The sequence below is a fragment of the Pollicipes pollicipes genome, unplaced genomic scaffold (genome assembly GCF_011947565.3).
Source record: "Pollicipes pollicipes isolate AB1234 unplaced genomic scaffold, Ppol_2.1 Scaffold_7262;HRSCAF=8765_pilon_pilon_pilon, whole genome shotgun sequence".
Classification (NCBI taxonomy): Eukaryota; Metazoa; Arthropoda; class Thecostraca; order Pollicipedomorpha; family Pollicipedidae; genus Pollicipes; species Pollicipes pollicipes.
The window spans coordinates 18,466,091-18,480,391 of record NW_023597055.1 but is presented as its reverse complement, the minus strand read 5'-3'; the positions used below and the strand labels follow the sequence as shown (position 1 = coordinate 18,480,391).

The following is a 14,301-nucleotide window of genomic DNA, read 5'->3' as shown; positions in this document are numbered from 1 at the left end:
CACGCTCCGCTTCCGCCCCCCGCGGCCACCCGGAGCCCTCTCCATCCAATGAGAACGGCGCGAACCGCCAGCGGCACCTGATGACGTTACGGGAGCGTCGCCGCGGCGGATGGCGGGTGACGTCACACGGATGGCGGGTGACGTCACACGGACGGCGGGTGACGTCACGCGGCGCGGTGTGTCAGCCGGCGGTCGGCGGCGGCGCGTGGCGCTCCCCGTGTGGCAAGGCGTCAGCTGGCCTCGGTCGCCAGCGCGTGTGGCATTTGTAACGGAGCGCTGGAATGGCTCAGTTTCTCGAAAATATCGTGTTTTAAAAATATTATATAATAACATTTCTTGCTTCGTGCCGCACCATGACAACGGCTGATGTAGGCGGTGCAGATGCAGTGTGGTGGTGGTGGAGATGATTGGAACACAAGCGGTACTGCACTGCTCTTTCTATCCCCCCCCCCTCCCCCCTCCTTCCCTTGGAAAGTGGCCTCGAGCCAGCTGATGTATTTTCGGTTCAAAGCCCCTCGGTAACGATCATACCGAGGGGCTGACTAGCAGTGTTGGTTAGGAGTAAGCGTTGCTCGGCGTCTTTTTCACGTTTTCAATGCCTGTGGGTTTCCTACCGATGCGTGCAGTATCCATTACCATTCTCTTAAGAAAAAAACTGCAACGGTGGCTTTGACAAGCAGTCTGCAACTTCTTTGTCGCACGAGCAGATGGCACCGATAGAGCCCACGCCCCACGCAGTCACCCGTGGCGGGCCGCCTCCGTTCCGCCCGCATCAATGGCGTCTGCTGCGACGCTCAGAATGCTGTACAAAGGCCAGAGGTCTCCGCAGCTTGCAACTGGCACCGATTCCGGAAGCCGAGGGGAGATTGCAGCACACAACGGCAAGGTATCACCGAATAACGTGGAGACTGCAGCGCACCATGGCACAGTATCGCCGGCCGGAGCGGAGACTGCGTCGCTCCAGTGCACGGTATCACCGGCTGGCCGGGCCGCCGCCGAGGTTGGCTGCTTCTCCGTGGCGCCGCTGCGGTGAGCTGACACTGACCTCTAGCCGGGTCGTGATCACGTCAGCCGGCGAGACGGGCGGCCGGGCCGGGGGAGGGCGCGGGGGCGGACGGGTGCGGGGCTGCATTCGGCCGCAGCGGTGGAGTCAGGCGGCAGGCAGGAGTCAAGGAGTACAGGAGCGGCAGCCATGCGCGAACGGAGGAGGAGGGGAGGTAGGGAGGCGAACCCGGGAGTACAGGAGCCGCGCTCAGGTCAGGAGCCAAAAGAGTCCGGAGGAAAGAGGAACCCGGGTGAACAAGGGCTGCAATCAGGCGTGCATGGGTAGTAAGGAGGAAGAACCAGGGAGTGCAGGAGATGCAGCTAAGCCAGACCAGACCAAACCAGACCAGAGAGTCGTCCTTCTCCGTGATCAATGCTATTCTGTAATAGATTGATCAACACGATTGATTGCGATACTTTCGTAGAAACTGTCGCCGCCGCTGAGGAATTACATGCTCGTGCATACACTCGAGATTATTTGTACTTCACTTTTTATATTAGCGCTCAATTTTGCATCGCTTTGAACCGTCGGCCCCAAAGAAGTATCACATAAACTCATCATATTTTACCAGACATTGCAAGGTTTGTTTTGGAAGCGTCTGTTGTCTTATGGTACCAACTTTTCGGTATCCACTTATCGCATCCTTCTTACAAACACCGCATGTGCGTGAGAAGCAGTTCGTCTTCTTCTGATATATCCGGCTGTTGCAGCAAAGACGTGACTCATACACACGGCTTCAGACCCTATCGGAGACCAAACGGAACTAACGGAGACCTGCTGCACCTCAGTGACTGTTGTGGTCTGGCTAACAAAGGCAGGAGGCGTTCTCCCTAGCCTGCAGCAACTCGCGGATGTGCCGTGGGACCTTGAGAGCCCGTCTGTCGGAGGCTGTGTCACGAGGGCGAACCATTAAACTACCTTTCCGATGACGCGCTGTGCAGCTCCATTAACCAGAAAATCCGTCATGGATGGCGACTTTTTCGGTTGGTTGTGTTGAAGAACAGAAGCTTTTTTATTGAGATACTTGATTTATGATAGTCCCCATTTCATTCACATGGACGATGTCGGTTCCAGCAAAAACGATGGTTGACTTTTTTGTTTACGACATATTCATAAAACCCTTAGGCATTAAATCCACTCGTGATTATGTCGAGAACATCTTGCTTTTGCGGTGGAGTAGAATAGCGTGATGCAACAAGAGACGGGGCGCGATACTTAGTTTCTCTGCCGTTTCCAATTCCCATAAGCCGGCCATTCATCAACCCGCTGTCTGATCTTCTGACACTCTATCCATCCCTGGGGTTTTGCAAACTTTGCAAGTGTCCCCAGTGCTCTGGACATCGTCACGTTCGGACAGCCTTCTCTTCGATTTGACCTGCTCGCGAGGCGGGCGTTAGCCTCGTGCCATCTGTCTTCATCTGGGAACAAGCCCTGCAGCGGTCCACCGCGCTTCGAACGAAAGTCCCTCAATGTACGAGGGAAATGTCTCTCGATATTCGGACCGCTTGCTACAGATTTCTCACTACGCGCTTGATCTGGCAAGAAAAGACTTCAGCCGAGCGCCGGAGCGGATTTTGCGCGGAGAAAGTGGCTGCGCCCAGCCATGCGTGGCAGGCAGTGGAAGTGAACGATGCCATGCGATTCTCTCCGGGGATGTAACCGCTCTGCAGTGGACCGTGCACTTACCTTGTGTAGCGTAAGTTGCAACAGCTGGGCTGTTGATGTCCGGGACGCGCTCGTATCGCATGACGTATATATTGGCTACCTCGTGTAGCGGAGGCTGCAACAGCTGGGCTGTTGATGTCCGGGATGCACTGGTATTGAATGGCTTATGTATTGGCTGCATGGGTGTCATTCAGTTGGTTGCTGAATGGATTATGGTCAGTGCACGGACTTTTGTTAATGGAGTGCGGTCTTGTGAATTTATTCAAGCTGAAAATAGCTCATAACACGATAAGAGCTATGTCCTTGCTCATAAAATGGACAATTCTCTGTCCTACTGATTAAATTCACACATACCCGTAATTACCACTTGAATCGTGATAATTGTTGATGTTGAAATATCGACAGTTTCCCATAATTGTCCAAGAAAATCAGAACTTTATCGTGATTATGGTGTAATACTACAGTTTGAACCACTTGATTTATCGGGAGTTTACGAGCAAGTTGCGCATTCTATCCACCCTTGGGCTCATGTAAAAACAATGTATTTTGGAAGAAGATGGTAAAAGCTCTTGTTTTTACAATTAATACCATAAATCACATGATACATACCATATTTGCCATATTTAAGCTGGGATCTTAAAGACGAACAGCATTGTGTAAGTATCGTGTAAGCTTCTTTCACGACAAGCTTTTAATTCATATGTGTTATGGCCCAAGCCAAGACAGTGGCGTGGTAAGGATCTCGTTGTCCGGCCATGGTGACATTGAAATAAAAGAGCATAGGGCTTACCAGAAACCCATTTTCGAGATAAATGCACGCAAATTTGCGCATATTCTCGTGGTTCACTATGACAGTCTTTATTCCACAGAACTGCGGGTGACAACAAGGTAGTAAAGGGACAAGATATTGGTTATTCGGGATTGGCTTGGGTTGAGTCCGTTTTCAACTGGTAATTAGTGTTTGTTGTAGCAGGAATGAAAAAGTAAACTAACTTGGCAGCCACAAGCCCTGTGACAAGAAGAGCGTTGTCGCCTATGATACCGACTTACACTGCAACAAGTCGTATAGTATCCTCTGTATTTTAAAGAATGTGAGAAAATATGTCTTTATCGCTATAACTATTAAAACCGGCGAACTGGAGGCAAGTCGAGCCCTTATGTCATGATGTACTCGCCTTTTCTGTTAAACACCGAACACAATACTGCATGCGCCAACAAGAGAACGAAGCAATAAGAGTCGTTAATTGTTTGTGCCACCAAGTCCTCATTCACCGCCTGCCCCCGCGCCAGCACACCCTGATCCGTTACGCGGTCATATCCGTCGTCAGTGACGCCGTCCACCTGTGCTCCCCCCCCCCCCCTCCAGAGGACGCCACTGCCGTCAGCTCAGGCTGGCGCTCACTCTCAGGCGCGCCAGCTGCTGCTTCGATCACCGCCGCCACCGGCGCCAGCGTGGGAAACGAGCCAATTTTTCATCGTAAACGGCCTCTGCGCCAGATGTTGGTCGCATCTGCGTCGCGCTGGCCGGCGGACAGTGTCTGACCGGTGTCCCCGGAGAGGAGGTTGTGCTGCGCCGGCCGGTCGCGCGTGCCTGGGTGGCAGACGTGGTTGGCTGGTGTCCCCTGAGAGCAGGTGTGGCTGCCTGTGCCGAGGCGTCGCTGAAGCTCGCAACGTTGCGTGCGAGCGCGAGGAGTGAAAATTTCAACACGTGCTGAAGAAAGGCGCAAGGCTAGAAAAACAAGCACTGGATCAACCATGGCAATGTAGACTTTGGCACCCGAATTGAAACGGTTAGCAGTGACCATCGGATGCCGGGTGACCTTCTGACACGCCCTTCACGCGAACAACGGAGCAGCCATCGGAGTGACCGGGAGTGCCTGTCGGAGTGACGTCTGAGCTGCGTGGTGTGACAGCTGACAGCTGCCTTAGTCGATTCGACGGCCGTTAAAGCCTCAGTGTTTTGATAGTGAAGCCCCTCGGCCGCCTCAGTGAAGCCCCGTGCCACCCGACTGTCGGGGTGAGAACAGCGAGGCCCAGTGATAACGATGAGGACGTCGCGAAGTGAAGACCAGCCCTTTAAAAGCACCTGATCTCAGGCCAAGTGTAGCCCCCACGTCACCGATCGGGGAGTCCACCGTCACCGATCTGAGAGTCCGCCATCGCCGATCTGAGAATGAGCCGTCACCGATCGAGGAGTCCACCGCCACCGATCTGAGAGTTCGCTGTCACCGACTGGAGAGCCCACCGTCATCGATCAGGGAGTCCTCCGTCACCGATCGGGGAGTCCGCCGCCCCCAGTGACCCCGGTGACCGCTCTCGCGCCGGCTGGCGAGCGACCCATCCGGTGCAGGGTCCGCTGTCTGTACCAGCGGCGGGTCAACCGACGGCGGCCGAACCCGTCCGACCGGCCGGCGGCCGCGCCGGAGCCGGGCCCTCCCGGCCCACCGGGCGGCGGCGGCGGCGGCGGCGGCGGCGGCGGCGGCGGCGGCGGCGGCGGCGGCGCCGCGCCCAGTTTTTGTTTGCGACCGGCCACGTCCCCGCCAGGCACCGTTCAAGGAGTGTAGCGTCGGTGCCCCGCGGGGTGTTCGGCGGCCGCTCGAGGAGCTGGCGCACGCGCCGGGGTCGGCTGGCTCGTCGGACGCCGCCAGACGACTGGCGCTGGATTGTCCGGCCACTGATCCGCCGTCAAGGCCGACACAACAACGGAGCCCAGCTGAGCAGAGCCGACATGCACGCTGAGGAATGCACCAGCTGGAGAACGGTGTTTTTACCGAGACGCGCTCTTGCGGCTAGCATGATGTGGCCTTGGATTTTTGCAGTTTGCTGATGCGATGCAGATGCAAGTTGCGTGTTATTTCGATAAGCTGCTGTAATCTGCCAACTATTTCCACCGCCCCTCAATCACATTTTCGTTGACATCTGCAAAGTGCACACACAGCGGCGCCAAACACGTGTTAGCATTGACGAAGCTGCTGGGCAGCCTGAGATGAGCGATGAACAGCCGCGTCCATCTGACATCCGTCCCTGACCACTGCTAGCGCCGTCTCGCCGCCACCAACGCGCCGCACTCACAAGCGCGTTCGGCTCACCAGCGCGCGCCGCCCTCTGCGTGTTCCCGACGCGAAGGCGTGGCTCGGGGCTGGGATCGGGCCCGAGAAAGCGCCGCGCACGTGCCGAACCCCGGTGCCGCTCCTCGGCCGCCGCTGCCGGCACGCCCTCTCACGACACTCGCCGAAACTGCCGGCGGCAGGCGGAGACGCAACAGCATCGGTAATTTGGCGCAGAACTTTTCCTGTGCGCGCGCCGCCGCCGTTCTCAGCGCGGAATGCCAATGAGAAATCGGCCGACGAGGGCGTTTTCCCAGGGGCGGCTCGCGCTTCGTCGGCGGCCTTATGCGTGTGCACGGCTCCGGAAGTGAAATGAGGATGCAAGACGGCGGGCGAGGATTTCCTCGCACCGGAGACGCGCTGGACTGTGGCGCCACATTCCGCAGGAGATGGCGCGCGCTCGGACGCTCCTTCAGAGAGCGCCGCCCCAGCGAGACGTTCGCCGGCGTCTCCAGTACGTGCAGGATCGGCCAGCACGCACTGCGGCGCGGTGGACAGCGCGTCTCGTCCCTCTTCGCTAGCGTGCGGGGTCGGCTGGAGGCGTCGAAGACGACGAACGAGCCGTTCACCGGCCGACGCGGCGTCGGCCGGTCGCCGTCGCCGCCGGCGGCTGCCGCGACGCCGGGCGGCTTCCGCGGGCTGCCCGGCGACGCGGCCACGCCCCGGCGGCCGGCACGGCGCCGCTCCACGCCGGCCAAGCCACCGCGCTCGCGCTCGGCTCCCAGCAGAGCTCTTCAGATCTCACCGCCGTCGCCGCCGGGCCGGCCCGCGGCCTCCGACCGGTGCCCGGCCCCGCGCCGCGACGCCAGCGCCGCTACCGGCGGTGAGCGCAAGTTCTGCTCGGCGGAGGATCTCAGAGAGGGCGCGGCGCGCTGCGCGATGTGTGGTGTGGTGCGGTGCAAGAGCCTGGGTCGGCTGTCGCTGCCGCTGAACGGCCAGCCGGCTCGACCGCCCCGGGGCAGAAGACGTCCCGCCTCTGCACAAGTGGGTGACGGTGACGAACACCTCTGCCATGACCAAGCAGCACTGGCTGCGTTGCCAATGAGAATGTCCGTGACTTGCAGCACCTCCACAGCTCAGCGTGTGACGGACGCGGTGTGACGTATGTTAGGACATGAAGAAGCAGCTGGAGCGGAGTAATTTGGATCCCACACGCCTATCACACAACATGCCCAGCTGATCGTGACACAGCAAAAAATTTTCCTCTCGTATGTGCCTGTCATGCAGTTGGTGGTGTGTTTACTTGCAGGTAACCCGCATGGAAAAAGAAACAATTAAAAACCAAGCGCACGGTGATACCCATAGGCTCACAAATTACGCTGGTGTTTGACTGCCCGTAGCCGAGCGAATCAAAGACAATTTGGCCGAATGCGTTCGTTCCACGGTTCGCCAGAGGCTGCCCGCATAACTCCTGGACACCGCAGGAGCCTGCCAGCCCCTCCCCCAACCTGACCAGCACCTATCCCTCCCCAGCCTGACTCGGCGCCTGCCCCTCCCCAGCCTGGCTCGGCGCCTGCTCCTCCCCAGCCTGACCCGGAGCCTGTCCCTCCCCAGCCCGACTCAGCGCCTGCTCCTCCCCAGCCTGACCCGGCGCCTGACCCGGCGTGTGGTGCGATGTCCCTGGCAGGTGGACCGACGCTGAAAAGGTGCCTCCGTGTGCCCGCAGGGGGACCTGGTGTGGTTCGACCCCGGCGTGGGTTACGTGCTGCCCGGAGAGGTCACGGAGTTCCACCGCGCCGGTCAGGTGGTCACCGTCCAGGCGGTCGTCAACGGAAAGGTCAGTCGGGTCACGTCCGGGTCATGGTCGGCTGATGGTCGGTTCACAGTCAGGTCGTGGTTGGGTCAAGGTCACTGTCACTTACGCACGTCGCACGTCATGTGAGTAAATGCCGATGAAGCTGCAGGCTTATGTATTAACTGAGACGATGCCGTGCTGCTCTCCGACATCTTGAATCAAGTGAAATTGTACGTGTTGAGCAATGAGGTAATAAGCCGCCGATTGCGGATACGTAACCACAGGTAGGTGGTAAAGCTCATTGTATGGCCTTAATAATGGTTTGGGGCGACTCACCTAGATTGCTATCTAGGCTTTGTTCCAGACTTCTGCAAACACCAATGTTGTTAGTAGAATGAATCATAGCAGAACGCTTTACGGCTGATTTCACCATCAAACTGCAGCACCATCACCGCGGTCTTAATGTCGTTACGCAGTCTTCTCACTCGTCTTAAATCTTATGTACAGATGTTTACAGCTATAAGCCATAGGGTGACTTAAATCTTATCGGTGATTCCACCATGAAGCCGCGGGATAGCACGTGCGAAGTTGATGCTGTTGTACACCCCGCGTCTGCATGCCCCTGCAGCATCTGTTTAGCTAAAGCACAATTAGAGCTGCTACTTCTGCTACTTCTGGCCAACTGCATAAGAACTGATGCTTCTAATTTTACTCCCAGCCATTTGCTCCGTCACTATAGACTCGGCGCAATGCCGCTTTGCGGTAACGTTGGTAACGCGGCCGAATTGCCAATAAAAGGCAGAATTCAGACGCACGCTCGCTAGTCGTCAGGAATCCACCGGTTGGCATGGCGCCAGCCGCCGGGAGCTCTCTCACTGCACCGGCCTGATTCAAGGGACGGGTTTAGACTTCGGATCGTAACGGTGGTTCAGACGCCTCCAGATCCAGACGATTGGTTTAACTGCCGGTTGGGCGGCTGCGGCCATGTGCCGGATTCCCAGACGTATAGCAGCAAGAACCTATGTCTGCGGTGATATCAGATGGACTCAGTTGTGATGTGGTCCCGTTTCCTATGCAAGGGACGACGAGGGACGTTGTGAGTGCAGCAGTAACTGGAAATGACGGCATGCATTTGGACGTGCAGAAACGGCGGGTTGCCGGAGGAGGAAAGGACAGAAGCAAAACAGCAAACAAAGGGATGCCAAGTCAACTGGTGAGGAAATCCTGGGACGAGGCCAAAAGATGGATGCACTAGAGGAAAATGGCAGGCAGAAAAAAAACAAAAAAGCGATTAGTGAGCAACAGGACAACTGACGGGAAGAAAAGAACACAAACAAAATGGGACGTGAAAGGCAAGAAGAGGGAAATCATTGGCGACAATTGCAATGCGCTTCGACAAAGAGCTTATGCAGGAGGAATCACCCACCAAACAACGAGAACATGCGACGAGTCCTAGAAGACGACCAACGAAGACCGTCCAGCCCGCCACGTGCAGCGGCGGCCGACTGCAGCGGCGGCCGGCGTCCCAGCTGGTGTAACGGTGTGCACCGATGAGTCCTGGCGCGCGCCCGAGCGGCCGACCTCCATAGCCGCCGACTGTGTCCGCATACCTCATTGCACACGGCCGGACTATCGGAGCCGATGCCGAGGTGGCGCGGCGAGAGGCGGCGAGTGGCTGCAGCCAGGGCCGGGCCCCGTCCAGCGCGTGGGCGCTGGAGGCGGCTCCAGGGGCGTAGCCAGGATTGCTTACGGCGAGTGAGGGGGAGGGGGGAGTGGGCGAAAATCAGGCGGCACTTAGCATGAAAGAACGGAAGGAGCCGTCTATAGCTCTAAAGTTTAAAAAATTGCGCCTAAGGGGGACGACCTCTGCTCTGGCAGCGCCTCAAGGCGGCTCGGTCGGGTCATGATTACCGGAGCACTGTCGAGCTTTGATTGCGATTGGGCAACCAATGACTGCTTGAGCGACGTGTGGGCTTCACCTGCCGTATATGTGGCTAGTTCATTTGATTTACTGAACACATATCATGCAGCGTAATGCGCGGTGCCATAAAAGGTGGTAATCAGTGACATCGTGGGAAAGAAGACCGTAACCAAACGACGCCTGACGCCCAAACCGAAGGATGATGGAACAGCGGTCCACATGTGCTGTCTCTCAATCTTCGTCGTCGTCACGTGCGTGAGATTTGAAGCTCTAAACTTGTCTCTTCATTGATATCGATCGACCCCAATTTCGATGCGCCGTCGCCGCCGAAAAAGTAACAATTATCCGGAGTTTCCGCATACTCCGAAGCCAGCCAAGCCGACGCCTCCACGCCTGACGTCACCAGCACCCGGGCCATGACCGGGCGCCGGCTGCTTCCAGCGCTCCAATGATGCGCTCTACTTGGCAGCGCGCCGTGCCTGTTTCGTTGCTTGAAGGCCTGCGGCATCGGAGTTGCCGAGTGGGCTGCTCGCGCGGCAGGCGCTGTCTGGTAATACCGAGAGCTGCTGTTAGCTGAAGCGGCGCAGTCTCCCGAGCCTTATGCACTTTCCAGAAACGAGCACGAGCTTTCCCCTGACTGCCGCCCCTTGAATCGGAGGATCTGTTTCCTTTGATGCACGTGCACCCCACGGATGTTCAGGAAAACTGCTGCTAGCTTTACAGGCAGTCAGATCCGGAATGCTGTGTAGTATATGTAGTCCGGGCTGGTCGCTAAAGACGACCTGTTTGACCTACTGCTGTTCCACTCCGGTAATTAATGATGGTAATCGCGATGAGAGTCCGGCCGTTGACCACTGTCCATCGCTGTGTGAACCAGTTTTTCTTCGCTTCCGGACCAACAATGACCGGCATCACGTGACGCCGCTCCCCCCTCCCTCGACACGTGCCGCCGGCCGTCACGTGACCGGGGTCACGGCCCCATTGCCGACGGCGCGCGCCGATGGAGCGTGACGTCACAGAGCGTGACGTCACGCTGGCTGCTCCGCCGCCGCCGCCGCCGCCGGCCTGGCAGCCATGCTTAGTCGGCAGGCGCACTAGGTTAGTGCTACCGGCTGAGAGAGCGGGCCAGGTGTGGAACCGGCGGCCCGGCGGTCTGGTGCGCAGACCCGGCGGTCTGGTGTGCAGACGCTGCGGTCTGGTGTGCAGACTCGCCGGTCTGGTGTGCAGACCCGGTGGTCTGGTGTGGAGACCCACCGGTCTGGTGTGGAGACCCAGCGGTCTGGTGTGGACACCCGGCAGTCTGGTGTGGAGACCAGGTTGCCAGCTGGGGTGAAGAAGCCAGGCAGTACAGACCAGGCGCGCGTCACTGGAGGATGGTACGCCAGGTCGTCTTCTGGAGTGTGATGTGACAGACCGGGCGATCTACTAGAGTGAGCAGACCAGGCACTCTGCCGGAGTGGAGAGACCAGGTGGTCTGCCGGAGTGGACAGCCAGGTGGTCTGCCGGAGTGAACTCACCAGGGTTCTGTCGAAGTGGACAGTCCAGGTACTCTGCCGGAGTGGATAGTCCAGGTACTCTGCCGGAGTGGACAGTCCAGGTGGTCTGCCGGGGTGAACTTACAAGGTGGTCTGGCGGAGTGGATAGACCGGGTGGTCTGCTGGAGTGGGCAGGCTAGGTGGTCTGCCGGAGTGGACAGACCAGGTGGTCTGCCGGAGTGAACTCACCAGGGTTTTGGCGGAGTGGACAGTCCAGATACTCTGCCGGAGTAAACTTACCAAGTGGTCTGCCGGAGTGGATAGACCAGGTGGTCTGCAGGAGTGGACAGACCAGGTGGTCTGCCGGAGTGGACAGACCACGTGGTCTGTCGAGGTGGACAGACCCAGTCACCGGCGCCGGTGGCCGGCCGGACCCCGCGGACCCGGCCACATAGTGTGAGGGGAGCACCACCCGGCCTGCCGCCCGGCACCAGGCGATGCGATGACTGGCGGGGTGCACGTGTGATGGTGTCAGCTCGGAGGACGACGGGCGCCCCTCTGCGGTGGCAGCGACGGAGCCGGCGGAGCGCGGGCCAGCGCGGCTCGCGCCGGCGCCGCCAAAGCACAGCGTCGGCGAACGCGCCCCGAAACGGCCGTCACTGAAGCTCGGTGTCTGCGCGGATCCTCGCCAGCGGCACGCTAGAGACTGTGACACACGGCCGCTTATCTGATTAGGGACACCATCCGTGGCTAAGTGGTGTCAGAGTGTGCACTGCGAGACGTGGCGTCTTCAGGAGCCTCATGCACCCTTGGCGTTAGCTGCAGGACCTGTGACCGGTCGAAGCCTCTGTAGTTTTGCCCGACCGTTTGCCCGAACACTTGCCCTTCCCTCGCCTCCTCGTTGTCGTGACGCGCCTTGAAGTCACTGACGGCGTCACGCGTCTTGTCGTCACGTGACAGCGGACGATGAGGTCGAGGGTTGGCACCAGCGGGGCTGGCGACACCGTTGTCTGGGGACCGGCCACGTCCGCTGCGGGCCGGGGCGCCCCTCGCAGCATGCCGTCCCTGCGCGGCGTCGACGGCGGTCCGGACTCGCTCCTGGACGCCTCGCCACTGGAGCGCCTCGCCGAGCACGAGGTGCAGTTCCTCAGTCTCTGCTACTTCGGTGAGACGGAGCGGCCGCCGCCGGCCGCTGCCGGCCGCCGGCGCCAGCATCGTCGCGGGCGCCGCGGACCCGACGATCCATCGGACCGCAGCCGGCGGCGGCAGCGGGCGGCCGCCGATGCCCCGCCGGCACCGCCCGCCAGCGGCGCAGCGAATTACGGCGGGCCCGCGCCGCCGGGGTCGCGCCGGCCGCCCGAGGGCCGGTCGCCGACCAGGGGGAGGACGAGGAGCTCAGAGGACACCCCGGAGGACAAGCGAGGCCGGCGGGGTCGCGTCGGTGGTAGGGAGGATGCCCCTGGAGGTAGCGCGGCCCGTCGGGGTCGCCACGGTAGCCTGGAGGCCGCTCCGGAAGACGAGCCGAGCTGGCGAGGGCGTGGCGATAGTCTGGAAGACGAACGGGAGGGGCGCGTGTGCCGCCGCTGCTCGGGCCGCGGCCACGAGATGGCCGGAGGCCGGGCCGCGCACCGGCGCGAATCCGCCGAACCGAGAACCACCGGGAACTCAGTGACGGGGTGGAGGAGGACGCCGGAGGGAGGGGGCGCTGGGAGGACCGGACCCGCGCCCGGGCCGTCTCCGCCGGCGGGGCACGCACCGCCCTCCCTGCAGGAGACGTGCGTCACGTTCCTCATTCGCAACGTGAGTGGTCAGAATGGCGTGCATGCTCCGTATTTAGGTGACGTATTGATGCAAAAAGGGTGGAGGAATCCATTGAGGAAACCTGTGCGGAGGAAACCATCGTGGGAAAAACTTGTCCCTAACGGACTCACTACGGACTGTGGTGAGGAAGACGTCGCTGCTTCTTTGAGGAATCAGCCGAATGAGTTATGCTTCTTCGGCGTGACATTCGTTATGCTTACGTGGACCCCAAATATGGCATAATTTAAGAACCGTTAAAATGTGAATAAATCCATCCCAGTATCCACCCCAGTATCTATCGCATTTGCCCTAGCGTCTACTGCATAAGATCTAAAGAACCGAATGGCTTGCGTATTTGCAGGCGTCAAAACGTCGTAAGACACGGCGTACTCCGTACGTATCCGTGACGCTCTGGGGCGGTATGGCTCCACCACAAATGCCCGTAATCATCCACCATTAGCGGAACTAAACATACCAGAAGTTGACAAGAATATTGTTGACCCTTCATGGTGCTATGAACGCTTTAATGATCTCTACCTCATTTAACAACCCACAGTTGGTAAATTTCGTGAGCGAAAAGACCTACGAAACGGAAGCCGGGTGCGTCTTATTCAGACGAATCGCTTCAACTCGGCTGGTGTATTTTTGTTCGGAAGGACTGGCACGGTATAGTTGACTTATGCTGCCTCGTCACTCAGTTGTTATGGTTAATCCTCTTCTGCGCCTGCATCCAGGTACCCAACACTGTTGCATGACATATTTTATGCCTACGTAGGCCCCCGACTTTCGCATGAGCGTGAGTGAGTTGATGGTTGATTGAGGTGGGCAGGTTGCCAGCGGAAGCCCGTACAGACACTACCGACGCCGCGTCAGAGCTTGAAGCGCGTCTGCTGGACACGCTCGTCTGTGGCAGCGGTCTTGACGCTCCCAAGCATCGGATGTAGCTGTCCGCCACGACACGCCGTGTCATAGCGGCAGTCACCGGGCATGCTACAGCAGTGCTCGTGCTTTGTCTGCGGTTCCCTGCTGCAGATGCTGTTGATGCTGCTGTTGATGCTCGCTGGCCAGGACCAGGACCATAGTGCTTCTCCTCTGCAACCAGCTTGCAGTGATATGCGCCTCGCGTGTTCTGAAGCGGCGCGTACTCACGTCCGCGTGCTCCGTGTGCTCCACAGCCGCAGGTGTTCACGCTGACCAACCTGGCGAACCTGAGGAAGCGGCAGGACCTGGGACAGAATGGCGTCGACGACATGATCGCGATCGGGTGAGACTTCTTTTCCGACTTCCCACACACTTACCACTCCGCCTTGGCCAGCCACTCCGCAGATTGTAGATTTAGTCAGAGCCAATAACTGTGCCGTTGTGTGTGTGGCGTGTGGTCCGCGCAGACATGGGTGAGTGCGTACGCACACATCCGCACGCCAGCTGCATGCAGAGAACGTGCGGTGCCGGCTGCTAATGAGGCCCCCAGAGTCAGTAAAGACACCTTGCTTGTGGCTATGACCGCCGCGTCATTGCGGTGTGCAGAAGTTCCAAACCGCCGTCTTCCATCG

General features: G+C 59.0%; 1 protein-coding gene across 4 annotated transcripts in view; it reads left to right on the top strand.

Annotated features, from left to right (window-relative positions):
• The window catches only part of Myo10A (unconventional myosin 10A), a 200,843-nt gene that overhangs the window by 20,928 nt on the left and 165,614 nt on the right, over positions 1–14,301 (top strand). For all 4 annotated transcript variants that reach the window (XM_037238515.1, XM_037238516.1, XM_037238517.1 and 1 more), the window contains exons 3-4: positions 7,484–7,594; positions 13,924–14,012. In XM_037238515.1, coding sequence (XP_037094410.1) covers positions 7,484–7,594; positions 13,924–14,012 — 200 coding nt within the window. The remainder of the gene's footprint in view (positions 1–7,483; positions 7,595–13,923; positions 14,013–14,301) is intronic.